Source organism: Tamandua tetradactyla, chromosome 23 (assembly GCF_023851605.1).
Source record: "Tamandua tetradactyla isolate mTamTet1 chromosome 23, mTamTet1.pri, whole genome shotgun sequence".
Classification (NCBI taxonomy): domain Eukaryota; kingdom Metazoa; phylum Chordata; class Mammalia; order Pilosa; family Myrmecophagidae; genus Tamandua; species Tamandua tetradactyla.
The window spans coordinates 55,970,624-55,998,421 of record NC_135349.1 but is presented as its reverse complement, the minus strand read 5'-3'; the positions used below and the strand labels follow the sequence as shown (position 1 = coordinate 55,998,421).

The 27,798-nt window shown below is 60.9% G+C and overlaps 1 protein-coding gene across 1 annotated transcript; it reads right to left on the bottom strand.

Moving 5' to 3' along the window:
* Nucleotides 1-23: 23 nt before the first annotated feature.
* CLCN7 (chloride voltage-gated channel 7) lies at nucleotides 24-26,594 on the bottom strand. The gene is made up of 25 exons (XM_077142263.1): nucleotides 26,379-26,594; nucleotides 19,397-19,468; nucleotides 13,337-13,408; nucleotides 13,185-13,250; nucleotides 12,917-13,049; nucleotides 12,466-12,575; nucleotides 11,639-11,719; nucleotides 10,684-10,746; nucleotides 10,513-10,596; nucleotides 9,410-9,503; nucleotides 9,106-9,170; nucleotides 8,485-8,601; nucleotides 7,706-7,760; nucleotides 6,987-7,047; nucleotides 6,402-6,540; nucleotides 5,402-5,495; nucleotides 3,544-3,713; nucleotides 3,062-3,113; nucleotides 2,733-2,860; nucleotides 1,835-1,920; nucleotides 1,482-1,611; nucleotides 860-919; nucleotides 601-777; nucleotides 420-500; nucleotides 24-249 (listed from the first exon to the last, which is right to left on the bottom strand). Exons 1-25 carry the CDS (start codon nucleotides 26,532-26,534, stop codon nucleotides 163-165), a joined length of 2,433 nt encoding a protein of 810 aa, XP_076998378.1. The 5' UTR covers nucleotides 26,535-26,594; the 3' UTR covers nucleotides 24-162.
* Nucleotides 26,595-27,798: the final 1,204 nt, after the last annotated feature.

Below are 27,798 nucleotides of genomic sequence, written 5' to 3'. Positions count from 1 at the left end.
GACGACTGAGAAGAGCATCACGCCGAATGTCCGATGGCAGGTGGCCCCAAGTCCAGACTCCCTCCCCTGCTGCTACCGAACGGCTGGGGCCGGCCGTAAGATGGCAGAATACAGGAAGAGTGAAGGGCACGAGACAGGGTGCCGCCCGCGAAGACACCAGCTTCAGGTCTGGGCCAGCGAGAGCTCCTCCAGGCCGCCCCTGCCCAGCCGATACCGCGCGAGGTCCTTCCTGGTCACCAGCCCGACCACCTGCATGGACAGGGTCTGTCAGGGATGCCAAGGGCCCCTGTGCACCACATGGGTGAGGTCACATGGTCTAGGGGACCCCGGCAGGGCCCCTTGGAAGCAGGGAGGGCAGGTCCAAGGAGGCGGCGACAGGCTAGGGCGCCCGGGGCCCGCGGGCCGGGCCGCGCCCTCACCTGGTTGCAGTTGTCCACCACCACCAGGTGCCTGAGGCCCAGGGCCCGGAACAGCTTGAACACCCTCGGGAGGGACGCCTCCTGCAAGGCAGGCCAGGACCCCTCAGCACCCGCAGCGGGGGGGGAGCTGAAGCTTAGTCGCCGGCCGCAGCCCCCACCCGCTGCTGCGGCCACAGCACACCTGGGGCACCGTGTAGGGCGAAGGGTTCATGAACTCTGACAGGTCCATGGTGCAGGCGCGCTCGTCCTGGGACACGTGGATGGACTGGATCGGGGGGAAGCGGGGGTAGGCGTCCCGGAAGTCCTTCAGCCTCAGCCGGCGCTGCGCGAGGCCGGCATGGGACCGCTCCATGAAAACCTGCAGTGAGGGACGTGCGCGTCTGCCTGGAGCTGCCCAGCCCGCCCGGGCCGAGCCTCCCGCAGGCCGGCGTGCAGCCTACCTTGTGCTTCAGGAGCACGATCAGCTGGGAGCGCAGGATCAGGCCCTGCAGCCGGGCGGGCTGCAAGAGAGCAGGAGGCACTGCAGGGGCTCCGGGGCATGTAGGACAGGCCCCGACGAGGGGCTTCTGCAGGCAGCCCACCCACGAGGGGGCGGGAGGGGTCCGCAGCACGGCAAGCAGGGGACCCGGGGAGGCTGCGGCTCACAGCTGGGTGCACCGCCCAGGCAATCCCTGGGGCCCTGCAGCCAGGGCGGAGGAACAGGAGGCCCAGAGGGCTGCCCTGGGGCTCGGCTGTGCCTGGGGCAGGGCCATGCCTGGGGCCGGGACCCAGGAGTGGGGCTAGGGCTCTTCCAGGGTCACATGGAGCCCGCAGCTCTCCAGGCCACTCTGTGCAGCTGCAGATTTTGGTGAAGCAAACAAAACACTGCAGTCCACAGCAAGCACTGTGACCGAAACAGCACCCGGCTTCCTCACGCTGAGCAGTTTCATCACCTGCAGCTGGTGGAACAGCCCGCACGCCCACCGCAGGGTTCCCACATTCCTACCGCCCAAGGCCCGGGACTACCCAACACGGGTAGGCGCGGGGTCCATGCCGGCCCAGCCCTCACCCCAGCCTCCCAACCTGTGTGTCGTCCGAGCGCTCCACCACGGGGAAGCCATTGTGATTGGAGGCCACGTCGCTGAGGACGTCCACGATGACGCCCACCTTCTCACGCCGCCGCAGGCAGGTAACCGGCGCACTCATCACCTCCCTGGGAAGAGTGCAGGCTCACACCAGGGCCACAGTGGCGCCAGGCGCTCCCGCAGTCTGGCCCAGGTTGTCGCTGGCAGGCAGGTGCCGCAGGCATGACAGCAGGAGCTGAGGACCCCGCCCTGCAAGGCCCCTGCGCATGCTCCTTGGAGCTCTGGACAGCGGCTGCGGGCTGTGTCCTGGACAGCAGGTGCCTGCAGGGGTGCACTGAGGGGCGGGCATACCTGGCGGTGAGCGCGTGCGAGGTGACCGGGGCTTCCCAGTGGAGGAGGGGCACGCTCTGCAACTGGATGTGCATGTCATACAGGCCCTGGGGAGACCGTGCGCGGTCAGGGGTGTGTGGAGGCGGCCGGGGCAGTCGGGGCGTGCGGGGTAGCGGGGGGCATGGAGCCATGCGGGGCAGTTGTGGGGATGAGTTGAGGCTTGCGGGGCAGTCAGGGCATGCGTGGAGGGCGGGGGCGCGTGAAGGCTTGCGGGGCAGTGGGGGGGTTAGCGGAGGCATGCGGGGCGTGTGGAGGCCTGCGGGGCAGTGGGGGGGGGCGCGGAGGCGTGCGGAGGCCTGCGGGGCATTGGGGGGGGGCGCGGAGGTGTGCAGGGCAGTGGGGGGGGCGTGGAGGCGTGCGGGGCAGTGGGGGGGCGCGTGGAGGCTTGCGGGGCAGTGGGGGGGTGCGGAGGCATGCGGGGCAGTGGGGGGGGCGCAGAGGCGTGCGGGGCAGTGGGGGGGGCGCAGAGGCGTGCGGGGCAGTGGGGGGGTGCGTGGAGGCCTGCGGGGCAGTGGGGGGGGCGCGGAGGCGTGCAGGCCTGTGGGGCAGTGGGGGGGGCGCGGAGGCGTGCAGGCCTGCGGGGCAGTGGGGGGGGTGCGGAGGCGTGTGGGGCAGTGGGGGGGCGCGGAGGCGTGCAGGGCGCATGGAGGCTTGCGGGGCAGTTGGGGGGGTGCGGAGGCGTGCGGGGCAGTGGGGGGGCGCAGAGGCGTGCGGGGCGCGTGGAGGCCTGCGGGGCAGTGGGGGGGGCGCGGAGGCGTGCGGGGCGCGCAGAGGCCTGTGCTGTGCACGGAGGCCTGCAGGGTGTGCAGCAGTGGTCCGCTCTGCCCCACAAGGCCCGGCCCTAGCCCGGATGAAGTACCTCGATGAAGACATCCCCGACGATCTTGGCCGTCATCAGGACCAGCATGATGGGGAAGCCATAGGTCACGCTGCTGGTGGCCTCCATCATGATGACCGTCAGGCTCAGCGTCATCCGCACGATCCCACCTGCGAGGACACGGCGGCCCAGGGCCCACCTGCAGGCCCTGCCTGCCCTGTGGCCCCCGCGGACCCTCCGTCCAGCACCATCCCAGGGCAGCCCCACTGAGGGGAGGAGGCCACGCAGGCCTGCCTGGGCCCTCCCTCCACTCAGGGGGACCGGGCTGCCCACCTCCCTGCCTGCGTCCCCGTGCGGTAGCAAGGACCTACCGAGCTGCGCAGCAGCGCCCATCAGGGCGTACTTGCCGGGGTCCGCCCAGGTCTGCAGGGGCGACATGGAGAAGTGAGCAGGTGGCCAGCCCCACCCACCCTGCCCGGATGAAGCAGACCCCCAGGATGCCCCACAGCCCACACACAAAACCAGCTACTGCAGCCTCACGCACAATGCTCCAAATGGGGCCCCGCCCTGGCAGGCCCACTCGGGGCACAGAGCCGCAGGTCATGGGCACACACACGTGCACAGGGCACCAGGGTGGGGCAACACCCGGGCCACACAAGACAACGGAGCATGGCTATTAACGGAGCCCCTGGCCCCTCCCCGGCGCTGTCCCTCTGAACCGAGCCCGCCTTCCCAACAGGTTTCTCTGAGGACCCCTCGCACATCCGCTAAGCTGAGCGTGCTGCTGCCACACGCACACAGGTGGGCCTCATCAGGGCTGAGCGCTCCTCGCCCACCCGTTCTGCACACTCACCGCTGCCCCCGTGAGGTAGGACAAGGATATGCCGAAGAGCCGGCCCCAGGCAGCCCCGATGAGCAGCGACGGGATGAAGACACCCGCGGATACGGTCAGCCCATAGGTCCAGCAGGCCAGGAGAAAGTACACCAGGGTGAAGAGGCCCAGCGTCAGGGGGTTGTAGGAGCCTGGCGAGCAGGGGCACCGAGTCAGACCCGGGACCCCAGAGGACACCCCAGGCGAGCCCGGTCCCCGCACAGGGGACACCCCAGGCGAGCCCGGTCTCCACACAGGGGACACCCCTGTGCTGAGCCCAGGTCCCCCACATAAGGGTGACCCCCCTGAGGTCCAGGGACCTGGCCCCCCATCCCCACACCCAGTGCCGCCTGGGGGGTTCTGTGCTCTCAGTGTACCCAGGCAAAGGAGGACACGAGACAGAGGAGGAGGGGGAGCCCCTGCCTCGGCAGCCATGCAGAGCCTGGTGGGGAGCAGCCGCCAGTCCCCCACACTCCCTGCCACGGGCTTGGGGAGACAGCAGCCCTTACCAGGTCCACGGCCTGAAGACACCCCTTGGGAACAGGGCGCCCAGCCTCAGGCCAGCACCAGAGCAGGACATGCCTTCCCCTGTGCCTTGGCCCCCGGAGGTCACACGTCCGTCCCCACATCCCAAAATGACATGCACCTGGCTGGCAGCCAGACCAGGTTTACGACGCCACACAAGCAAAGAGCACCAGGGCCAGCCACACGAAGGGAAGGGGCCCAGCGGGTCCCTGGCAGTGCTCAGTGTGACCCAACCACAGGGTGCTGAGGGGTAGCGGCCTCCTGGAGGGCCCCTGTGCCCAGCCCAGAGAATTCCAGGTAAACGAAGACCTCGGGACCTCTACCCCCATAGACAGAATCCACGACGCTGGTGCCTGCCCAGATGGACAGGCTGCCTGCAGCCCTGCACAGCCACAGGAGTGGACTCTGAGAGCCACGGCCCCCCTGGCACCTTCTGGAAAAGGACCCGAGCCCCCGCCTCCCCACAGGAGCTTCAACAAAGCATTTCATTTGCCTTCTAGGAGCTCGTCTGGCGCACAAGGGTGGGGCCAGGCGCGTAACAGGAAACTGGGGGCCGGGGAAGGCCACTAGGGGCGCCGTGGGGTGTGGCGGGGGGGGCTGGGCACCAGGCCGAGCGGGAGAGGGGCACAAGTGCTGCCCCATGCATGGACACGGAGCATGGCTGGGCTGCACGGGGGCTGCGTGGGTGAGGCCATGAACCCCCACATCGGATACTCCTCTGTCTTCAGCCCCACCTGATGCAGCTCGCCCATGAGAGGGCTGACCCTAGTCGCCTCTGGGGAGGGACACACAAGGCCGCCCGATTCTAGCCCGTAACTGGCGCACCCGGGTCCCAGCAGGTGGGGTGGGGCATCTTAACAGTGGTCAGGGTGTGTGTGGGAAGGGGTTTAAACAGGTCAATGCGCTCATGTTGGGAGGGAGCAAACACCCCCGAAAGAAATGGTGACGCCCCTCCATCTGAGGAACCACATGGCCCAAGACAGCTGAGGGCCAGGGTAAGACCAGGAAGAGGCTGGGAGAGGCTTTGGCACGAGAGCTCCCCATCTCACTGCTAGCCCACGGCGTGCCCACTGGGTGACCCAGGCCAACTGCCCCCAGGCAGAGGCTGAGGGGCGGGAACTGTATCTGCACGTGCCAGCTCAGCAGTAGCCCCCCACACACACACACAAGCTGCCTGGGCCACCTGCACAGGGCCTTCGGCAGAGAACAGGAGCTCAGTCCCCTGAGGGGGGACGCTGGGCTAGGGGTCCACCCCACCGGCCGAGGGCCCACGCGCCCACACAGCCCCAGCCGCCACGTGGTGCCAGCCACGCACCTGGAGGGTCGTGGAAGAGACTGACGACACTCTTCTCTGGGGTATTGAAGAAGGCTGCAGCCATGGAATTGTACTCGCCGTCTGCACAGAACAGCTGCCGTGCGAGAGGGACCAGGGCAGGGCTGAGCAGTGGGCCGGGCCACCACCAGCCACACCGGACACATGTGGCAGGGTCAGGCTGGGGCCCAAAGGGACAGAGAGCACAGAGCCCAGGCCTGGGCCCCAGGGCTGCAAGAGCACACCCACCCATCAGAGCCGGTGCAGACCTGTCTGGTGTGCGGGTTCGGGGCAGGCCATGGTCAGTGTATGGGAGACCCCAGCCCCGCACACTGGGAGCATGTCACAGGCCTCAGGTTGGCCGTGGCCAGAATGAAAGACCCCGCTGCCCACGGGGGCACTCGCCCCGCCCACTTTTGGTCACAGCTTTACAGAAATGGGCTTTGCTGAGGTTCACCCGTGTAAGTAACGTACAGCTCAGTGGCCTTGACACTCTTACTGGGCTCTGCAACCATAACCGTCTAATTCTAGATCACTTCCGTCACTCCACAGAAGGACCTCAGATGCGCCCGTCACCTTCCATTCCCCTCCCCACAGCCTGCAGCGCCCACCACTCCACTCTGCCCCCAGGAACTGCCCCGTGCCTGGCCCCTCTCCTGAGTGCGGCGCCTTTGGGCTCACACACGGGACGGCGCAGCAATGCGCCTTGTCGGGAGGAGCCTGCTTCAGCGGTCGCCAGTGGGAGGGCAGCAGGGAGCCTCCCCTCTGGGCTGTGCGACCTGAGCAGCACAAAGACCCCACCCCGCCCACCCTCAGGGACCGGGTGCAGGCAGTGCTCTGCCAGACGAACGTCAGTCACTGCATCCATCTGCCGGTGCCCCGGAGACCGGGAAGAGGGGAGCAGCCCCCTGGAGGTCGTCCCTGCTTGGTTCTGGGGTTTCCAGGTCAAGGGTACCTGAGGGCAGGAAGCAGGAGCAGGAGGAACTGAGGCCTGGGCTCCTACCTGTAGGGGGTAGGACATGGAGCTCCCCTGCAGCGGCTGGCAGTCGCGGGAGGAGTAAATCATCACGAAGGCCACGGTGGCCGTGACGGCAGCCACCAGCATGGCCTCGATCACCTGGAGGCAGGGCCGGTGGATATACCTGGGGGAACAGGTAGGTGAGTTTTGTATGGACGTCTGTACAGGCAGCACCACCGGGCTCCTCCAGGAGCTGCCACAGCCACCGAGTCCACACTTGGCGGCCAGGATGCCAGCAGGAGGGTGGTGGTGCACCCCCGACAGCCGCCAGGCCTGGCGTCTCTGGGCTGCCTGCTCTAAGCCCAGGACCCTTCCAAAGGCTGTGTATCACGCCAACAGCCCCCCACAGGCCACGAACCAAGGCCCTAGTCCAGGCAGGGTACTCATCAGGGTCCACTTACTTGCCAGCAGTGCAGCTGCCAGGTGTGTGTGTGGGGGGCACCAGCCAGGCCTCCCCCCACCCCCCCAGGAGGTACATGCATCTCCTCCACCATGACAGAACACCTTGCGGCCTGGCTCTGGGGGCATGAATGCCACACCTGTCGACACGCTACAAAATACAGCTCTCACCTAATTCGAAACATTGTCAGCCAGTAGTTCAAAGCGTTGAACACTGCTCCCAGGATGCCACCTATAGCCGGGAAGAGAGGACACGTGAGGGTTCAGGAAGGAAAGGTGAGAGCTGTGCCATGGGGCCCAAGAGGCACCGACTTGCCGCATCTGCAGGCAGAGCAGGAGCCGGGGGACTTCCCCTGGCCACCAGCTCTCTCTTTGGGGAGCTGTGTCTCCCCAAAGAGGGCTGAAGTCCTTAGCCCCCGGCCACAGCACAGGGCCTGATCTGCAAGCAGGGTCGTTAGACATGGCACTAGGCACAGTGGGAGGAGCCCGGGCACAGCCGCAGGCACCGCCAGGGCCAGGAGAGGCGCAGGGACAGACTTTCCCCTGGGGGTCTCAGAGGGTGCCCTGACCTCCCCTTGGACTTCTGGCCCCTGAGTTTCTCCACTCCCCAGTGTGGGGCAGCCATGGAAGACCAAGACACAGGGGGCGCTGCCCCATTCAGGACCCCAAAAAGCCCACCCTGCAGGTATACCAGAAAAGAAAGATGAGAAGCAACTGAAGGCAGAGCCTCGCTTCCCCTCCAGCTCCTCCCCATCGGGAGCACGGGGTCTCCCCACCACAGCAGCCCCCACCGCCCTCTGGCTCTGGGTTGTCCTGGCCCTCCAACCCTCGCAGCTGGCGTGCCCCGCCCATGTGTCCTGGCGGTGGAGGAGAGACAGGAGGGGCCTCACCGAGCACGCCCATGGCGATGAATATGGGAATCTCGTGGATCGTGTAGACCATCTTCTGTGCAGGGAGGGAGCAGAGGCTCTGTGAGACGGGCCTGCAGCCCCTGCCGCCCGAGGGGCCCTGTGCCCAGGGGCCCTTCTGGCTCTTTATTAAGGGGTCCTAAGCCCCTCAGGAGCAGGCCAGCAGTGTGCTGGGTTGCCTGCGTCTCTTACTCCTCAGTCCAGGAGGTCCTTGGAAGCACCAGGAGGCTTTTATTTTTCCAAGATACACCACAGCTTCTCACCCTCACTCCCCAGAAGCCTTGGAAAGGCTTTGCCAATGGAGAGTAAAGGGAAGCAGCAAGCAAGCAACTGCCTGAGGACTGCATCTCGGGGTTCCTGCCCTCAGACCCCTGGCAAAGAGCCCCCACGTTCCCATGCACATAACAACTGCCCAGGAATCTGCATTTTCAAAAAGCACAGGGCAGCCTCAGCAAGCCCGGGTGCCCTCCGGCTTTCCTCCCGGAGGGGCTGTGGTGCTCAGCACCCATGGCCAAGGCTGGGCAGCATGGGGCTCTGTGGTCCTGAAGGGGCAAGGGGCTTCCTGATGCAGGCAGAGCTGGAGGCGTGTTGCCCTACAAAGGGCAGCGCCAGCTCCAGGCCTCACAGACGGACTCCTGCCACAGCTGCGAGCCAGAATGGGCCAAATGCCCCACCCTCACATCAGCTGAACTGGACCAGGCCCCGGCCCCGCACCATGAAAAACCAGCCAGAAAGCGAGGTGGGGCTGTACAGCAGGTTACCTCAGTGTCGAATCTCCCGAAGTTGATGAGGCCCGGGCTGGAAAGATCCCACATGTTCCCGTGGTAAATGCTTAGGACAAAATTCAGGGTGAATGTAGAGATCATGGAAGCAAAAAACTGCAGGCAGAAGCAGAACCAAAGGGACAATGGGTGTCAGAGCCCCACACTCACCCGTGCAGACACAGGGGCAGGAGAGGACAGAGGCCTGGGAGGCTGACCCGAAGCTGCTCAGCGCCACCCTGTTCCCCACTCAGGAATGCTTCTAGACAGGGTGTAGTTTGGAGAACCCTCCAAAGAGAGGGGAGCTGGTGCTGAGCTTGCTGGGCATAGCCAGGCTGGACAAAGGCTAGGGGTGGGTGGGCAGGCAGGTGAGCAGGACCCAAGCCCCTTCTGGACAAGGGTCAGGGACAAGCCAGCAAGACGCAAAGGAAAGGGGATGGAGGCCACCCAGGAGCAGGGAAGAGGCTGGCCAGACGTGTCAAGGGTCAAAGGACAGGGCAGTTGGGACCATCAAGTACCTAAGGGCCCTTGCCCCAACCACAGCCTGCTAGGCAGGCCAGAAGGAACTGGGGAGAGAGGGGCCGGGAAGCAGAGGCCTGGGGGGAGGGAGGCAGCACTCACGATCCTCCAGGTGAGGAACTGGTTCCAGAAGGACGCGGCCTCCTCTAGACTGAACAGGACCCCACCTGGAAGGCAGGCCCTGTCTGAAGTGCCCTGGTCCCACCCACTTGTGCCCCTAAATTGGGGGAAGCGAGGCTCGAGTCACTGGGGCAGGACGAGGCCTCCCAGGTGGACGCGGGGCCAGGCTGACACCCAGGCCCGTGCTCCTGGCCATACCCATGACCTCCCCGAGCACCCGCAGGCCAGGCCGCAGAGCCCACTCCCAGGGCTCAGGCACACACGGAAAACCCAGCCCCCTGCTTACCCACAGGGGCTCCAAAAGCTGCGGAGACGCCGGCCGCAGCCCCTGCGGAAACAAAATCCCGTTTCTCCGTGTCTCTGCGGAAGTACTCAAAGATCTAAAACGGAGAGAGGGGGTCTCGGCCAGGGGCTCCAAAGGCCCTGCTCCCGGAGGGAAGGAGGGGGCTAGAGAAAAGAAAGGGGGGCGGTCTGGACTGCTGGGTTCATGGAGGGTGGGGAAAAGACCCAACAACAGCTTCCTCCAAACCAGAGCAACCCCACTCATCACATGGCGATTATCTTTACTATAGCTGCTCAGACATTTGAAAACTCTACGGGAAGCCCTAAAACAAAGGAACGAGAAAGAAACCAATACTTGTTCTTGTCTCAAAAATCCATGCTGTAAAAATGTGACTTAGCCTTGAGCTTGTACGTAAACTCAGCACAACACCCCTGAGAATGCAGAAATGTAACAACACTGTCCCAGGGGGGTCTCTAAGAGGGTCGATGCCTTTAATCTGAGCACACACGGCTCCTGGCACCCTCTCAGCTTGAGCACCCTGGGGAGAGGAGACAGCTGAGCCCCCTTCTGCTGAAAGCCTCAGCCGCCCAGCCGCCGTAAGCAGGGCTCTATGCAGGGCCGGTCAGCACCCGCCTTCCCGGCAGCCCCAGGACAACTGCAAGAGTGGCAGGGCCCATAGCACCCACAGGCAGCCCCATGGCACGCCTCTGCCCCAGCTTCGCAGGCCATGGATGCAATAAGTCGGGCAGCAGGCTGGGGACGGAAGCCACGGAGCCCCACTACCAGGGGCTGGGGTGCCCAGTGGGGAGAGGGGACTGCTGAAGGCAGGGGGATGGCGCCTGCCTGCTCGAGGAGCCGCCCACAGGCCACAGCACCCAGGGCTGGCCAGGGGCTGCAGCAGGTACACACTCACAGTGCCAGGGGCAGCTGGGGGAGGGGCAGATGGGTCCTGGGGGGGGGCATGCCTGCACTGAGAGGGAGAGGTGGGGGCCGGGTCTGCAAGGGCAGGCCCTGGAGGGCACCTGGAGGGAGCAGGGGCTCCAGACTCCCGAGGACGGCCTGGGTCACCTCACCCGCCTGCTGCCCCGGTGCGGGGAGGGCCTCACCCTGAAATCCCGCTTCAGCGAGGTTGACCTTCCCTGGGAGATGCCGGCGGCGATGACAGAGCCCGAGTGGATCATGGGACCTTCCTGCAAGGGGGTGGGACCCTGGCACTCAAGCAGCCGCAGAGGGCCCCAGACCCGCGCCAGGTGCCCCCCCCCCCAAGCCCCCTTTACCTTCCCCACGGCGAGTCCTCCTGCCACAGACAAGATCACCCCTGACACCTTCACCACCAAGGTCTGCACCACAGGGAGGCAGAGGGAGGCGCGGTGAGACGAGGTGCCTGCCAGGCCTCCTGAGCCAGCGACCCACAGCTGGCTGCACCACAGCAGGGCACACTCAGCCCAGGCGGCCCCCAGCAGTGCCCGCCAGCACTCCGATCCCTGGCTCTCTGCCTGGGACTGCAGGGCAGGGCCGTGGGCACGGGGATGGGGTCACGGGCGTGGGGATGGGCCATGCCCTCCAGGGACCCCCACCCTCTGTGACCACTGCTCCTCTAGGCCTGCAGCACAAGGGGCTCCTGGTGGAGGGTTTCCATGACAACCACAGATGCTCCGCCTCCCCCCTTCATCTCCAATATGCCATCTGAGACCCGGTAGGGGCAGAGGGCGTGGAGGGGGCTGGAGTGTCCTGAGCGCTGCCTTCCTCCCACCTGCTAGCGCTGAAGCTGAGACTCCTGACTTTTCCAGAGCCCTACCCTGTGACTCCTTCCCCTCCTGCCCAAGGAGAGCTCTGAGCTCGGGAAAGAATGAGAGATGGCTCTAAAGTTGCCTTGCTGCCAAAAGGCACAGCAGAAACTCGAGGAGGCTCTGCCCAGCCAGCAGGGTACCCAGGAGCTCTGAGGGCGGCCCCTGGAGGGGTCTCCCCAGGAGAGGTTGCTACCACTTCAGGCGTGAGGCCAAGGAACCAGGACCAGGGCTTGGAAACGGCCGTGACAGGACCCCCACACACACACGTGACGGGGTCAGGTGCTGTTAGAGATGCAGGTCTGCTGCACGCTGAGGATGCTGGTGAAGAAGTCTGCTGCTCTCACAACTATTCTCAGCTCTGACAGGGCGACCAGCACCTGGCCCGCCCCCACAGGCTGCTCCTCTCCACGGCATCCCCGGGGAGCCCCTCCTGACAACCCACCTTGAGTCGGACCACGTGGGGGACCTTCACCCCATTGAGGAAGCACTTGATCTGGGGGATCCCGCTGCCAGCAGCGACCGGCTGGAAGGGAAGGAGGCACTTGCTGAGCTGGAGAACGGCACTGCCAAGGCCGAGGCGGATGCAGCCCATCTGGCCCCAGGAAGACCCCACAGCACATGGGGGACAGGTGGCACACGGGGCAGCGGGCCAATGTGGGCAGGGGCAGGGCACCTGGGGGCAGGGGTGCACGGGGCACGCCACCTGGGGAAAGGGGCATCACGACCATGTCCCCACTCCAAGGGAAGAGCCAGTTTCAAGGGGAGCCAACACTGGTGGGGTGTGGGGGTGCAGAGAGGAGGCCTGGCTCTCCCCCCTTCTGCAGATCTAGGGGACAGTGGGGACGCCCCAGCCTGCCCTCCGATGGAAGCCTCTGGGCGTGCCTCTCTTTCTCCCAATACCTCATGGCGAGGGAAGCAAAGAGGAACAGGTGCACAGGGAGGGGGACCTCAGGGAAAATTCTGGAATGAGAGAACCACGGAGGCCCTTCCCTACCCTGAGACAGCCTTCCCTGCTCCCAAGGCCCTGTGGCCCTGCGGATGGGGAGATGGGACAGCACCGGTCAGTCCTGCTTCCACTGACCGCGCACCTGCAAGCCTACAGTGCACTATGGGCCACGGGGCTCTCACTCCCCATGGCAGAAGTGGACATGTCCAGGGTTCTACCGGACAGCGGGGGCAGGAAACGCACGTGAATTTGAGGATCTGCCCATCACGGGGGCCCCCGTGTCCCCCCAGCTCCCCCACCACCCAGGCTCCCCGAGGCGGTACCTCGATGAAGGCCACCATCACGGAGCCGACCAGCACGAAGGCGGAGTTGAGTGCGGCCCACAGCAAAAGCGAGAAGGACAAGCCCCCTTTCTCGGTGAATTTGTCAATGTCTGGGGCTCATCAAGGACGTGGCAGCATCACCAGCAACCGACGCCTCCCACCCTGCCTCGCCCAGAGCTGACTCACGGCCTGGACAGCAGACCAGACAAGGCTCCCGGCAAGACAGCCAGTCAGAGGGCCATGGGAGACGGCCAGCCCGGTGCCCTCAGCTCCCGGGGGACGCGGGCCCACGGGACGGCCAGCCTGGTGCCCTCAGCTCCCGGGGGACATGGCCCCATGGGTCAGGCCAGCCCCAATGCCCTCAGCCCTGCGATGATGGAGATGTGAGGGCAGCTGGACGTGCCTGCCCAGCTGCACCGTGGCCTCGCTGTCAGGCCAGGACGAAGGATACTGCCCTTGACCACTCTGTACTTCAGCCCAGCAAGGTTCTCTACCATGATGTCAATGAAGCAGGCCACCAGGCCCGTGAGGACGCCGATCATGGCGCAGATGACCCAGCGCTTGATCTCCACCGTCCGGAAAGCCTGCGAGGGAGGCACGGTCTGAGGAGGCTGCAGGGCGGGACGCCCCGTCACAGGGGCACAGTTGGGACTGCCGGTGGAGTGGGTGCCGGCAGCAGGACGCCCCTGGGACCTGCGCCCCAAGCCCGCTGGCCTCACCGTGTGGTTGATCCTGCGCTCCTCCTCCAGGAACAGCTGGTTCTCACTGCTGTCGTAGTCCAGACTCTGCAGGCCACCAGGGGACAGACTGGTCATACCGTGCCCGGGGACCGGGGGGGGCATGGGATGGGGTCTCAGGGGCGGGGGCACACCTCATACTTGAGGGAGAGCAGCTTCTCGTTGTGGGGGATCTCCTTAGGGAACGAGCGAGGGGGGTCCATGTCCTGTGGAAGGAGAGAGCAGAGAGCCGACAGCTGGCACGCCGGGACTGGGAAGCCACGTGCGGGATGGAAGGAGGGACTTACCAGCCATCCTGTGTAGCCGGGGCTGTCTTGACTCCAAAACCAAGGACATCAAGAGACAAGAAAACCAGAGGCCGCCATCTCCTGCCCACATGGACACAAATTCTCCAGAAGGCCCAGCTCGCACATGGAGCCCAGCGACAACGCGAGAGTGGCCATGGGAGGAGAGGCGCTCAGCACGGGGGTGCCAGGGAGGTCGACGTCCACCAGTTGTGAGCACCAGGCCCGGGCACCAGCTCCACGGCGGGAGCGAGGCCCACCGCCACGGGAGCGCACACTGAGGTCAGAGAACGCCACAGCCCCCCACCCCAGCCTGCGGGACCCTGACCTGGCTCAGCGCTCATTCCCCAGCTGCCCTGGGAAGGGGTCCTCCTCACAGGAGGACCCCAAGTAAATGCAGAGCTAGTTTCTGTCTAGCGTGTTCCTTTCTCAAAATTCTTTTTTCACTGTAGAATATATATACAAAGCAAAGAAAGAAAAAAGCAAACCTTTCAAAGCACACTTTGACCCACAGTCATAGAACAAGGTCCCAGATTCCCACCAGCTCAGAGATTCCGTCCGGCTGGAGGCTGAGGGAACATGAAATACAGTGACTCAGCAGCCACACCTGACTGTTAGTGCCCCATTCTCTCTATCGTCCCTCCTCCTTCTCCTTCAATCCTTCTCCCAACCTGCAGGGATCTTTGGGCAATGCCCGATCAGACTTCTTCATGTTGAGAAGGGTGACCACACTCAAGGAGAGGGGGGTATGATTAACTGATACTCGTGGAGAGGCTGGTCCCTCTGGGATTCAGGATTTATCTGACCTAGGAACTCTCTGGGAGTTATATGTTCCAGGAAGGCAAACCTAGTGCATGAAACCTTTATAGAGTCTCAGTTAGAGGCCTAGTGTTCTTTAGAGTCAACAGGAGCAATGCTGACTGGGGCTCAGCAAACCATGGCAGTCACAGTGCCTAAGCGAGGCCTGCCTAAGGGCAGCCCCCAGACCAGCGCCTCGCCTCCACTTCGTCTCTCCCCCCCACCGATGCCTCATTTCGTCTGGCATGCTCTTTGGTCTTGGCATTATGCCGGACTGGAACACCAACAGAACAAAGGACAAAAGCCACCTAGCGTCTCAAGGACACAAAGAAAGCATGTGACAAGATCCAATACAGGGGTGTGATGGCGGCTCAGTGACAGAACTCTCGCCTGCCATGCAGGGACCCGGGTTCGATTCCCGGTCCATGCACTTCCCCCTCCCCCCACCAAAGAAAAACAAAATCCAATATGCCTTCATGAAGAAAAACTCAACCCATGAGGAAAAGAAGAGAACCCATCAATCTGATAAAAGATAGCTACAAATCCCATGGCTTGCACCTGACCTAAGGGTTAAAGAGGAAGTACTGGCTCCAGGGTCAGGACCGGGTGAGGTGCCCGGCTGCTCTACTCACCGCCGGGTTGGAGGACGGAGCAAGGCAATTACGCAAGAAGCAGAACAAGTGTCCAAATCAGAAAGGAAGAAGAAAAACCATCTGTTCACGAGATGACATAGAAAACCCTAATAAATCCACTAAGAAAACAGAGACTTAATGAAGGAACTCAGCAAGGTTGCAGGAGATGAGCTCAATGTAGAAAAGGTGTATTTCTATATACAGTCTGCAAATGAGATTAAGAAAACAATTCCATTTACAAAAGCATCAAAAAATCAAAAATACATAAAAGTTAATCCTAGAATAAATTTAAAATGAAGTTGAAGATCTGTACACTAAAACTGCAAAACATCCCAGAAAGAAATTCCAGACCTCTGTAAGGGAAAAGACATCCTGGGCGGGCCATGGTGGCTCAGCAGGCAGGAATGTTTGCCTGCAATGCCAGAGGACCCGGGTTCAATTCCCAGTGCCTGCCCATGTTAATAAAAAAAAAAAAAAAAAGGCATGCCACGGTGGCTCAGTGGCGAGTTCTCGCCTGCCATGCCGGACACCTGGGTTCAATTCCCAGTGCCTGCCCATGCAAAAAAAAAAAAGACATCCCATGTTCACAGACTGGAAGACTTAACACTGTTAAGGGTCAATGCAAGCAAGTGACTGTGTGACTGAAAACCTCGTGTCCGATGCTCCCCTTGTCTACCTTAACAACAGACGAGTAGAACATATGAATTAAAAATAAATAAATAACGGGGAACAAATATCAAAAAAAATTTAGTAGATTGAAACGCTAGTGATCAATGAAAGGGAAGGGTAAGGGGTATGGTATGTATGCATTTTTTTCTGTTTTCTTTTTATTTCTTTTTCTGAATTGATGCAAATGTTCTAAGAAATGATCGTGATGATGAATACACAACTATGTGATGATATCGTGAGTTATTGATTATATATCAAGAACGGAATGATCATATGGTAAGAATGTTTGTGTCTGTATGTGGTTATGTTTCATTAATTAAAAAAAAAAAGATTCATTGCAAGCCCTAACCAAATTTCTGCTGGATTTTTTGGGAGAAATGTGACAAGTTGATCCTGAAATTCATAAGAAAATGCAAGGGATCGAGAACTACCAACGCAATCACGAGAAAGACAAAGGTAGAAGACTCACACTTCTTGATTTCAAAGCTTACCACAAAGCTACTGTAATCCAGGCAGTGTGGTGCTGGCATAAGGACAGATATACACACCAAAGGAAGAGAAACGAGGGCCTAGAAATAAACCACCAGGTTTATTATTAATTTCTGGCCAAGAAAATTTAATGGGGAAAGAATAGTCTCTTCACAAATGGTGCTGGGAAAACAGGAAATCCACATGCAGAAAGAATGAAGTCAAATCTGAAGCCATATACAAAAGTTAATTCCAAAACTATAAAACTTGGGGGGAAAAAGCAGAGGGATAAACCTACATGACCCTGGATCTGGGATGATGGTTTCTTGGATATGTCACCAAAAGCAGATGTAACAAAATGATAAAACAGATAAACTGGACATATAATTAAAAACTTTTGGGATTCAAAGGACACCACCAAGAAAAAAACAGAAGTGAAAAGAAAAGTCACAGAACGGGAGAGAACATTTGCAAATCACACATCTAATAAGAGACTTTTATCTACAACATATAAAACAAATCACCCAATTAAATGGGCAGAGGACCTGAAAGGCATTTCTGCACAGAAGATATACAAAGAGCCAAAAGCACATGAAAGATGTTCAACAGAGAAATGCAAATCAAAACCCCAATGAGCCTGGCCCATGCACTACCCAAAATGAGACAGACAAAAAAATTGAACAAATGGTGCTGCAATAACAGGATACTCACATGGGAAAAGAAAGAAATGTGACCCCCGCCATACAGCATACAAAAACAACAACCCAATGAGATACCGTAAGACAGGTAAGCGCTGGTGAGGGCACTGAGAAAGGAGATCCTGTGTGCACAGCTGGAGGGAACATAAAATGGTGCAGCCACTTTTTCTGTTGAGGAACACCACTGGCAGTTCCCCAAAACACTAAGCACAGCGTTACCACACGACCCGGCAATTCCACCCCATACACGAGCGTGCACTGCAGCACGAGCCCCGAGAGCCAAAAGGTGCACTTGGGCAAAGGCCATCCACAGACCAAGGGAAGGACAAAATGTGGTGCGGCATCCGAGGAGGCTGCTGAGCTGTGACAGGGAGTGAGGCGTGATGCGAGCCGCGGCACGTCAGGAGGAGCGCCAGACCTGAGGCCCAGGCTGCGTGCTGCCACCTACATGGGGCGCCCGGGCGCGGCACAGCCACATCGGGGCAGGTTAGTGGCTACCAGCTGGGAATGACATGCTTTGAGATGGATTCTGCAGAATTATGGGAATATGCTAAAAGCCACTGAATTATACATTTTAAATGGGTGAAAATTGCACAGTATGTGAATCACACCTTAATACAGCTGAAAACAACAAAACCAAACGGAAGTTTCTCTGTGTGTGCAGCTGCCCTCACTCCCACCGCCAACACCCGGGTCTGGACACAGGCCAAAGCACCCCTGGTTACCCACCTTCTGCACTCTGGGCAGCATCCCACACTGACATGTGGGCCAGGCTCCCCAGAACAGGCTGCTGTGACCACCCCACGAGAGGGCCATGCACCCTGGCACGTGCTCCCTGGTCTGGGATCTGGAGGCCTAGCTCATCACCACCTAGCCCACACCCCTGGGGGACACCCAGGGGGCAGAGGCCAGGCTGCCCTCTGAAAGCGCCTGCTCTCTCTCGGGGGAGGGACCTTAAGCCGAGGTTTGTGAGCTGGAAACCCCCAGGTGGCAGAGAACAGCAGGGGCAGATGGGGTGGCTGCCTGGGCAGTGTGAGGGGCTGCTGGGCTCTGGCAGGCGACTCCTGAGGGGTCTGTCAGGAGTACGGACAGATCGGGAGGGCGCAGGGAGGACAGGCAGGCCCAGGGAAGGGCACAGCAGCCACTGCGCTTTCTGCTCTGAGCCTTAAGGAATCCCAACTACAATGCCACCATCTTCTTGTCTCCACTCAGCTAAGACGCCAGCCAGCTGGGCTGGGGGTGGGGGGGAGCGGCATTCTCTTAAACAAGGTAGAGTATCAGAGAGGCTGAAAACTACTCGTGTGGTAGGACGGACTGTGTGCTCCAGAAAGAAACGTGTTCTCTGTTGCAGTCTGTCCCTGTGGTGTAAGCAGGACCTCCAGATGAGGGGACCACAGGTGAGCAGGGCCCGGCTGAACCAGGACAGATCTTACTCCTACTCCAGGGGCCTCTAGGTGAGACCACAGAAGGAAGCCCGGGGTAGCCAGAAGCAGTGTCAAGGGAGCCCGGAGAAGAAAGGAGAAGATGCATGTGCATCGCCACACGACGGACAAGCCACGGAGCAGGGACCGCCTGCCACCAGCCCTGGGATGCCACAGTCTTTGGGGAGAAAGCATCGCCTTCCTGATGTCTCAATCATGGACTTCTAGCCTCAAAACCAGAAGCCAATAAATTCCCATTAGTTAAATCAACCCACCGGGTAGTACTCATTTTAGCATCTGGGAAACAATGCCAACCTTGGACAAACGCTTCCTCATGCCCAAGTAAGAGGCTCTGTGTCAGTCAGGGTCCTCTAGAGAGACAGAACCAACAGGGCAGATCCATAAGTATGAGGTTTACATTCACCATGGGCGTGCAGTCCTAAACCCACAGGGCAGGATGCAAAGCTGGCAACTTCAATGACTAGTCTTGACAAACTCTGCAGGAGAGGCTCGATGGCTGAAGAAACAGTGAAATTTCTCTCTTCTCCCTTAAAAGGCTTCAACTGACTGGTTCAAATCCAACGGAATGAATTATCACATTTGTGGGAGACACGTCTTAGTGGAGGGCAGATGTAATCAGCTACAGCTGCAGTCAACTGACTGAGGATTTAATAATGCAGCTTCCAGCTTATCAACCAGCCACACATATCCCTGCAGCGACAGTCAGGCCACTGCTTGCCTGACCAGGCCACTGGGCACCACCACCTGGCCAGGATGACGCCAGAACCACCACAGGCTCCGTGGAGCAGGCAGCACGCCACTCCTGCCGGTGCATGGGACATTTCTATGCCGCTGCTGACTGCAGGCAGGAGGTGGCCAAACCCTCCCAGTTCCCACACGTTAGCTCCCACCTTCGCACGGCCTGGCCTAGCCCCTGCCGCCTTCTGCCCCCACCACCCTTGCCTTCTTCCGCTCCCTCTGCACACCACGCTCACTCCGCCAGGGCCTGGGCTCTCCCATGCCTTGTCCACTTGTGTGCTGGGCTGTCCCCTGGCCCTCCTGCAGTCACAGTGATGCCCACCCCAGCAGCGAGCAGGTCCTGATCACTTACAGGAGCCCCTGGCATGCTCTGCTGCCGCCTGTTGCGATGCTCTGGCTGGAAGGCTCCGTGAGCACGGCCTGGCCCTGGGGCTCCCTGGCGGGAGGAGCCCACCACTCACTCACCGGGTCCAGCAGCTCGTCGTCCAGCTCCACGCTGCTCATCTGCCCGACGCGGAAGAACGAAGAACGGGGCAGCTAAAGGCAGAAGAGAAGCCGTGAGTTTGGACACAGCAGCTGCACACAGTGCCTGGCCTCACTGACGTGAAGGATGGCCAGCAGCCCCCCTGCACGCTGCACCCCAGGCCCTGCTGCTGCTGGCCCCCCTTCCATCAGCCCAACAAAGGGCCTCCAGGGACGGAAGCCCCGGCCCCCCATTATCCAAGCAGCTTCCATCCTCTGGCTGGGCACTGCCTCACAGGGACCGCAGATGAATGCCTGTACCACCAGGTGGGGGCGGGCACCCTCTGGGTGCCCCTCGCCTGGCTGCAGCAGGGTCTGCTGGCAGTACCGGGTGATGTACAGTCAGATGCTGGTGGGACCATTGAACACGCCCCCACCACAAATGCTACATCCAGAACCCAAGCACGGGCTAGGAGGAGGCTGGGCCTTGCTGTCCATCAGCCCCAAGCCAAAAAGTCACCTTGTTTTCTACTCCAATCCAAACCACTTCCTGAATGTTTACAAAGTCTGGGGTGAGGGAGGAGGAGAGAGTGCCTCGGCCGGGGCAGAACCGTGACCGTGTCCCCTGTCCACTACTGCCACCACCTCAGAAAGCCAGCACCCCTGTGGGGAGAAGAAAGGCCCAGAAACCAGGGCTGGTCTGGCCACACCAGCAGCTGCCCAATCCAAGACCACCACCTGACTTCAGGTGGCAGCCGTCCCACTGACCAATCCCCACCTCTCTCCCTGACACCCCTGGGACCCTGGGGTCCATCTGTGCCGAAGCACTTGGTGGCACGACACTGCCAGGGATGGCGTCAGGGCCAGCGAGGGCAGGGGAGGCATGGAGCACACCAAGACGGCCTGTGCCTGCACCGGGAGCCCCAGGCCCCAGACCCCCTACGGATAAGGAAACTAGCCCCGAGAAGGGAGGGGCTGCAGTCAGAGCCCAGGGGCCCAGCCTGGGGAACCAGGATGGCTGCCCCTCCCGAAGGGACCTACGGAGCCTCTTCTCCAGCTGCTGACTTAGCAGCTGAGCCCTGTAAGCACTGCTCCTGCGGCCGGCTTCCCAGGCCGCGAGATGGAGCCGCCACGGCCATCGCAAGGCTAAGGGCCTCGTGCAGCCGTGGATGTCCACGTCCACCCCTTCCCACCTGTTCCTGGGGGGCCTCGCATCCGCACAGGGCGAGGCAGCGTGAGCACACCGTGCCACCCAGCCCCTGCTGTGTCCACCTGGCCTGCTCTGTGCCCTCTGTCCTCTGTCCTGGTCACACACCATGTCCTGTGGGGAGAAGAGCGCTGGCCTCATCACCCAGATCCAGTACTCAGAGCTTGCAAGAAGTGTGCTGTGGCCCCTTCTGCCCACCTCTCTGCCTCTCCCTCCTGCACATGCGCGCACACACACGCACGCACACATGCACTCTCCTCCCAAGTGGATGGAGGAAGCAGCTCAAACGCCAGGTTCTGCCCCAAGCCCCGTCTCCACCCGAGCTCATCAACGGGTGGCCCTCCACACCCTCCAGTTGCTGCCTCAGTGCCTGGGACCGCTGACCCCAGGGGCTGACGGTGAGCGAGGACCCAGACAGCCCAAGAGCAGGGCCCGGCCGCTGCAGCTGTGAGGGGCAAAAGGCAGAGACCCCCAACAGGTCACCAGCCTACAGTGTCAGCCAGCGCCCCGCAGATGCCATGGCACCCCCCACCCAGGCAGTCTCACTTCACTTGCCCAAATTCTTCCAGCACTTTCCACTATAAAGTCTGGTCCTCTGGTAACTCAAGCTGTCTTATCACAATCACCCACTCTGGCTCCATGAGTTAAGAAAGAGTGAGGGATCTTGCGAGCATGGCCAGGAGGCCCCCCAGCCATGAGAACCCCTCCCTGCCCCGAGGACTCGCCCTGGAGGTGCACCTGAGCAGGGGTAGGAGGCAGGGGTGTCACAGAGAGACACCTCAGTTCCGGGAGGCAAAAGACTTCCGAGAAGGGGCAGGAGGGGCTGGCCGGCAAGGAGGCAGAGGGAGAAGGAGGCCTGCTCGGGGCACAGCAGTGGCAGGCAGGTCCGGAGCAGAAGCCCCACCAACAGTGAGATGGACAGGGCCACAGGGCCACAGGGCCAGGCTGGCACGTAAAGCGCAAGGCGCCCCGCTGCACATACAATTAGGGGAGCAACAAATAACTTCTAGTGTCTAAGTATATCCCAACGTCGAAAGGAACATACTTATACTAAGAATCATTTCTTGTTTACCTGAAATGCAAACAACAGCTGGCATCATGTGCTCCAGCTGGTGTCCTGACATGCAGCAGAAGACTAAACAGCAATGACAAGGGAGCACGGACACAGGGACACACAGACACATGGATGGGCCTCAGTGCCCAATGCAACAGGGCACAGCCCCACAGAACAGGTACAGTCGGGTGAAGCTACCTTGTGCTCTGGGAGTTAACACTGGAGGGAGGCAACAGACACAGGGGCAAGAGGGGCTGTGGGGCAGCAGGCAGGTGCGGGGTGCAGCCAGGAAAAGCCCACCTCTGAGGGCAGAGGCTGTGTGGTGGCTTTCCTGACATTTCCAAGTGACCCAGTTATGGGGACAGAGGGCAGGCCAGGGACTGCGGGGGGGTGGGTACAGGGGAGCTGAGGGGGGCTTCTAGCATGAGGTCAGCGTGTCTTAAACGTCCCAGAGCCACATGGCCACTGGGGTGTGGGGCGAGGGTACCTGGGCCTCTCTGCCCAGTTGCCACACTTCCTGTGAGTCTAAAATCGTTTTTAAAAACCTTTCAAATTACAAAACCCTCCAGCTTGGCCCTCGCTGCACTGACACCCACGGGCCCGTGCAGGGCTCAAGCTCAGAGACCAAGCTGAGCGGCCGCCACGACAAAGGTCACAAGACTCACGCCCAAGATGGTGACACGGTGCCCAAGGGAGGCCCCAGGCCTGGCAGTGGACAGGCCCAGGCGGGAGGGGGAGGTGTGAGGCCACACTGGGGAGGGCGGGTGGCGCAGCGGGATGTGGGGTGCACTGCTGCCACAGCCCCTCACGGTACCAGCCATGCCCGCACCTGTGTCCCCCTGAGCCCGTATGTCCTCAGGACAATGGCTCTAATGTCCACGATGGCCCCCTGGGAGAATCTTACTGAAGGCACGAGGGAAAAACAGCTCCCCGAGCTTACGAGGAAGAGTCTGGGGGCCACACTCCGGCCGCCAACCTGGACCCCCAGAGCGGGGCTGGGGGAAGGGGAGGGAGGCGGTCAGGCTGCAGGGAGGTGGAGGGTGGGGGAGCACAAGGGCTGTCCCCACCCCTGTCCCACCCTGGGCACAGCCCCTGTCAGGCTGCCTCCCTCACAGACTCCTTCCCTCAACCGACACTGAGCCCCCCCCCCCCAAAAGGGCCGCGTGCCGGGGAGCGGACAGATGGGGCAGGCCTGGTCCACCCACTACCCAAGAGCCAGGCCGCACGTGGGCTCCTTCTACAGCGAGGGCGCTGAGGTCTGGGGTTAGGTGGGGCGGGGCGGGGGGTCCTCATGGCCACAGCGCATGCACCAGGTCCCCAGCAGGCAGTGCCTCAGGGTTGATTCCCCTGCGCTGAGACAGGGGCTCAGTACCGATTCCCAGCACTAACCGAGGGGCCTAGCCGGCTGGGGGTCCCAGGGAGCACATCCCACCCACCGCCACGTGCCTGAGAGGTGTCCTGCCCGTTGACCACAGGCCAGAGCCGCCCATCTGCCTCCGATGCAGATGACTTCTCTTTCTAAGTTCTCAGGGCTCAGCTCCCCATGGCTCGTGCGCATGACCACGACTTGCTGGCTGACCTCACCCCTCCCTGTTCCAGCGACAGAGGGGCAGCACCTGCTCGACAATCCCCTCGATGGCCCAAAAGAGCAACCCGGGGGTGGTCCCCATTGGAGGCTCCCTGGCCAAGGCCGCCCTGCCCGAGCTGAGCCTGCTGCCCACACACTAACCGCAGCAGCTGCTCTGCCGCAGAAGGAGGTCCGAGGGGCCCCGGCAGGCTGCACCCCAGGCCCAGGTGGCAACCACACCGCTGTCCAGCCACAGGAGTCCTGCAATAGCCCCCGGAGCCCTGAGACGGCCAGGCCACAGATCTAATCAGTGTTTACGTTCGGATTGCTGGGCTCCAGGGCTGCTGCTGGCCAGGCCTCCACTGCAGCTGAGAGCACAGTGCAGAGGCCCCCTCCCCCCGCGCTGCAGCACTCGGGAGAACAGGGGCCCAGCGAGCTAGGCCCTCTGCCTCACACAGACCCTCCTCCAGGAAAACAGCATCTAGAATCTGGGACTGTGAATGGTACAGGCACTGTGGAAAGTAGACAGCCGCTCCTCACAAAAGGAAATGCGGAATTACCTGGTGACCCGGCAAACCCCTCCTTGGAATTCCGCTCCTGCCGGCCCACCTCGAGAATGAGTGCAGGGAGTTGCACAGGCCTCTGCACCCCAGTGTTCACAGCAGCCGAGAGGCGGGCTCCAGCCCAGAGTCCACGGACAGGTAAGTGGAGACACGGCGAGTTGCATCCTCTCTGCTCAGCAGCAGAAGGCGCGCCGTGCTCACACACCACCACGTGTGCAGGCCAGGAAGGCAGGTGTAGGCAGAGGCCAACACAAAGGACCCACTGTGCGAGCTCACGCACACCAAACCCCTGGAATTAGCAAATTCCCAGAGGTACAAATATTAGAGGCTACCAGGGAAGCAGCTGCTTGGTAGACACAGAGCTTTTATAAATTTTGAAAATTTTTAACTAAAAATAATTAAAAGCAAAAAACAAGAAGTCAAGTCAGCTAACAGAGTCACACCCCAAATGCCAAATCCGAAGATAAATGACTCTGTTGCTGTTTTTGACACAAGCGCTGCCGATGAATGTTCATGTAGAACATGTTTGGTGACAGACCTGGGGCTCGGTTTTGCCCACGGATCCACGCCTCTGCAGATGAGGACACCGACCTGCCCAGGGCCATGCTCCCAGCCAAAGCCTCTAAAGCAGCACGGCCACCCAGCCTAGCAGGCCTCCCGGCCTCCATCCGCCCAAGGCCAGCTGGGGGGCTCTAAACTCACAGCCCCGCTTCCCGCTGGGCTCTCAAGACACAGCCAGGTTCAAACCCGGCAACCGTGTCCTCCGAGCCACAGCCCACCTCTGCTTTCTACAGCTCGCTCCATGCCACTGCCGGGTCCCAAGCACTCACTTCTTTCCCCCTTCCCTGTCTGCCCACCCACCTCTGTTCTTTAAGACTGGGCTGAAATTTCACCTTGGTGAAGCCCCCCACCTCCTTGGGCAGCAAGACCCATCTCCTACCCTCGAGGCCTCTCACAGGGCACCAGACCTGTTTCTTCTGGCGGGCCTGGCACTAGGATAAGGAAGACAGCGTCATTCACCTGTCCCAAGCAAACTGCTCGCCACAGGATAAAGAACAGGCACAGGGTGATTTCTTCTTCTTTTTCTTTTTATTTAAGAACAGATAATAAATTGTTATTAAAAGGAAACAAAAATGTTTACGAAGATTTTTAAGAGAACAGATGAGATTAACAAGCTCTTTCAAAAAAGTGAACTCCTTTACCTATTTGCAACAAGCTCTCTGGAAAACCCCCAAGTACACCCAGTCCTAAGACAATCTAACCTCAGTCAAGATTTCCAAACTTGTTACTTGTCAACCCTTAAAGCCCACTTCCCCTTTCTAGCCTGGGGACTTCAAATCACTTTAAAGCCATTATTTTAAAGAAGAAAGTACCAAATCACCTGTCTTTCCACCACCCAAAATAAGCCCCTTTGATCGCTTCTTCTCACAGAGCACAGCAAGCATTTCAGCCGAAGACTTCTACGAAAGGGGGCTGAACAAGCTTTCTCCCAGCAAAGAGGGGTCTTCTTTCCAGACTAATGTATTTCCAAGGGGTTGGGAAAATGATTCTTCAAAATACAAGTTCTACAGGTGCAGCCCAAGACAATCATGAGGCAGAACAAGACCAAGCAATCAACAAAAGCAGTCTGTTAACTCAAAATTAGGTCTGCCAGCCCACAAAGTGCACCCCCCTTCCCAGGAACCAAGAGTTCCTTCTCCAAACCTTGAATGCATTTAAAAACACAACCACAGGGACTTGCTTCTTACTACCACAGGCAGCCCATTCGAAATGCAATTAGGGGTGAAGGGAAATGCAGCACAAGTACTTCTTCCCGGGATGGCCCTGGTCATCTGTGGTGACCCCCAGGGCCATGGCAGAGCTCCTCAGTCACTCTCTCAGAAAAGCCCCCACCTCTAGACTGAAACTGCTACAACCTTCTATACTTCAAAAATCATACAAAATGGCGGTTCACGTATTTATGTCAAATTTCAAAAAAATCATCTGAGCAGGTAACCATCGGCAGGCCGTATATTTTTGGTAATATAAGGAGACAAAGTTGCTCTAGGGCAGCAGAGGATGAGGCAGCAAGCGCACTTGCGTCCACCCGCGCCGGGAAAACCCGCTTAGAACTTCACGGTGAGAACCCTGCCAGTCCACGGCCTGCGAGCTTCTGCAAAGACTCTGGAATCGTTGCTAGCTCTGCCACTCAGCGGGGAGATGATGGGCAAGCTCCCGCGCCCTCCGTGGCCCCGTTTCCTATCCTTTAAAACGCAGCCAGCTCGGTCGCCCATTCCACAGCGTTGCTGCAAGGCTCGCCGGGGCTCTCCGGCTGCACGGCGCACAGCAGCCGCGGGCCCGGCCGGCACACAGCGTGAGCGCGGGGGCAGCCCCGGCGCCGTGACCCGGCGGCCGTCACGCCCCAGGCCCCCGCTCTGGACAGCGGGCGGACGGCGGCTCCACGCAGGCCGGGGAGGAGCGGGGGAGCGAGGCGCTCGGATGCAGGCCTGGTCCGGGCGCGCCAACTGTCCCGACCCCGCACGGCGCCCGGAGTCCCTGCCCGGCCGCGACCGCCCGCACCGGGCCTCAGTTTCCCCGACGCGCCCGGGCCTCACCTGGCGGGCGGCCGCGGGCCCGGCCCCGTTCAGCAGCGGCGTCCCCTCGCCGGGCGGCGCCGCACACCGCGCCGTCCTCCGCAGCAGCGGCGCCGCCGCCTCGTCGTCGTCCAGGTCGCGGCCGGACCACGACACCTTCTTGGAGACGTTGGCCATGGCCGGCGGCGGATCCCAGAGCCGGCAGGATAGCGTCCGCCGCCCCGTGTTTGCCCTCGTGACCCGCGCCAGGCGGCCACGTGACGCGCGCGACGGCGGCCGCGGAGGGACACGCGCAGCGCGGACTTCTGGGAGTTGTAGTCCCAGCCCCCGGTGGGCACGACCGTGGCCCTTCCTCGCCTACGCCCGCGCGTCGCCCGCGCCGTCCGCCCCCTCCCCGCGCCCTCACGCCCCGTCCCGGGCTGGGCGGGGCAGGCCCAGGCCGCGTGACGAACGCCGTCGCTTCGGGGGGCTCCTTTTCTTGCACCCGTGACCTCGGATGCTCACAACCCAGGGTGTTGGGAGCCACGCCTGGTTCCAGGGCAGGGGCAGGGTCGGGAGGCGGTGTGCCCCAAGCCTAAAGGGGACCTGCCAAAGGACACAGGAGCTCCTCGAAGGGCTCCACTGGCCGGATTCACCAAAGCCAATAAGAACAGGGATGGTGTAAAATATGGACCAGAGACCCCCAAGTCCGGACTGACGGGCGGGGGTGGGTGGGGCGGGGAGGGGGGTCATGAGGGACAGGTCTGCAGTGGGCTGCCAACCAGTGGATGCAGGGGGATGATGGAATTAGAAAAATCCCCAGTGGGCAACCACTGAGTGGTAACTGATGGGGGCAAGAATCATGAATGGGGGCTAAAGCCATTGGGTTAAAGTTTGCTGAGAAACAACATGTGCACAGTCTCAGAGTATCTTCCCACAGTTTCTTTATTTGTAGCAGAGGGAGAGGAAGCTCTGCTGTTGGGAACCCGGGCAGACAGCCCCCAAAGCAATAGCAGCAAGGTGAACATTACCGGCAGCGGGACGCGGGCGGCAGGGCTGAAGACACATCACCGGGGCAGTTTTCCTGCAGAACAGCACTTCACCTGGAGCTGACCATAAGCAGCAAATCAGATAAACCCCAATGGAGGCAGACCCTGCAAACAGCTGCTGGGTTCTCTTACACGACAGGCCTAGATTCAAGGAGGCTGAAGAGCTGTGACAACTGAACGTGCCACGTGATCCAGGCATCAGTGGGGCAATTGGCAAAAGCTGTGTGTGGCCATGTATTGGGCAATGCTAGGTTTCCTGGGTGTGTCACCATGTTGGGTGGCGTCAGGACACGGCCTTGTTCTTAGGAGATTCATGTTGAAATATTCTGGGGCGACAGGCTGTAATGTCTGCAACTTACTCTCAAATCATTCAAACCCAACCTTAACCAAACGACCCCATCCACGGGGCATAT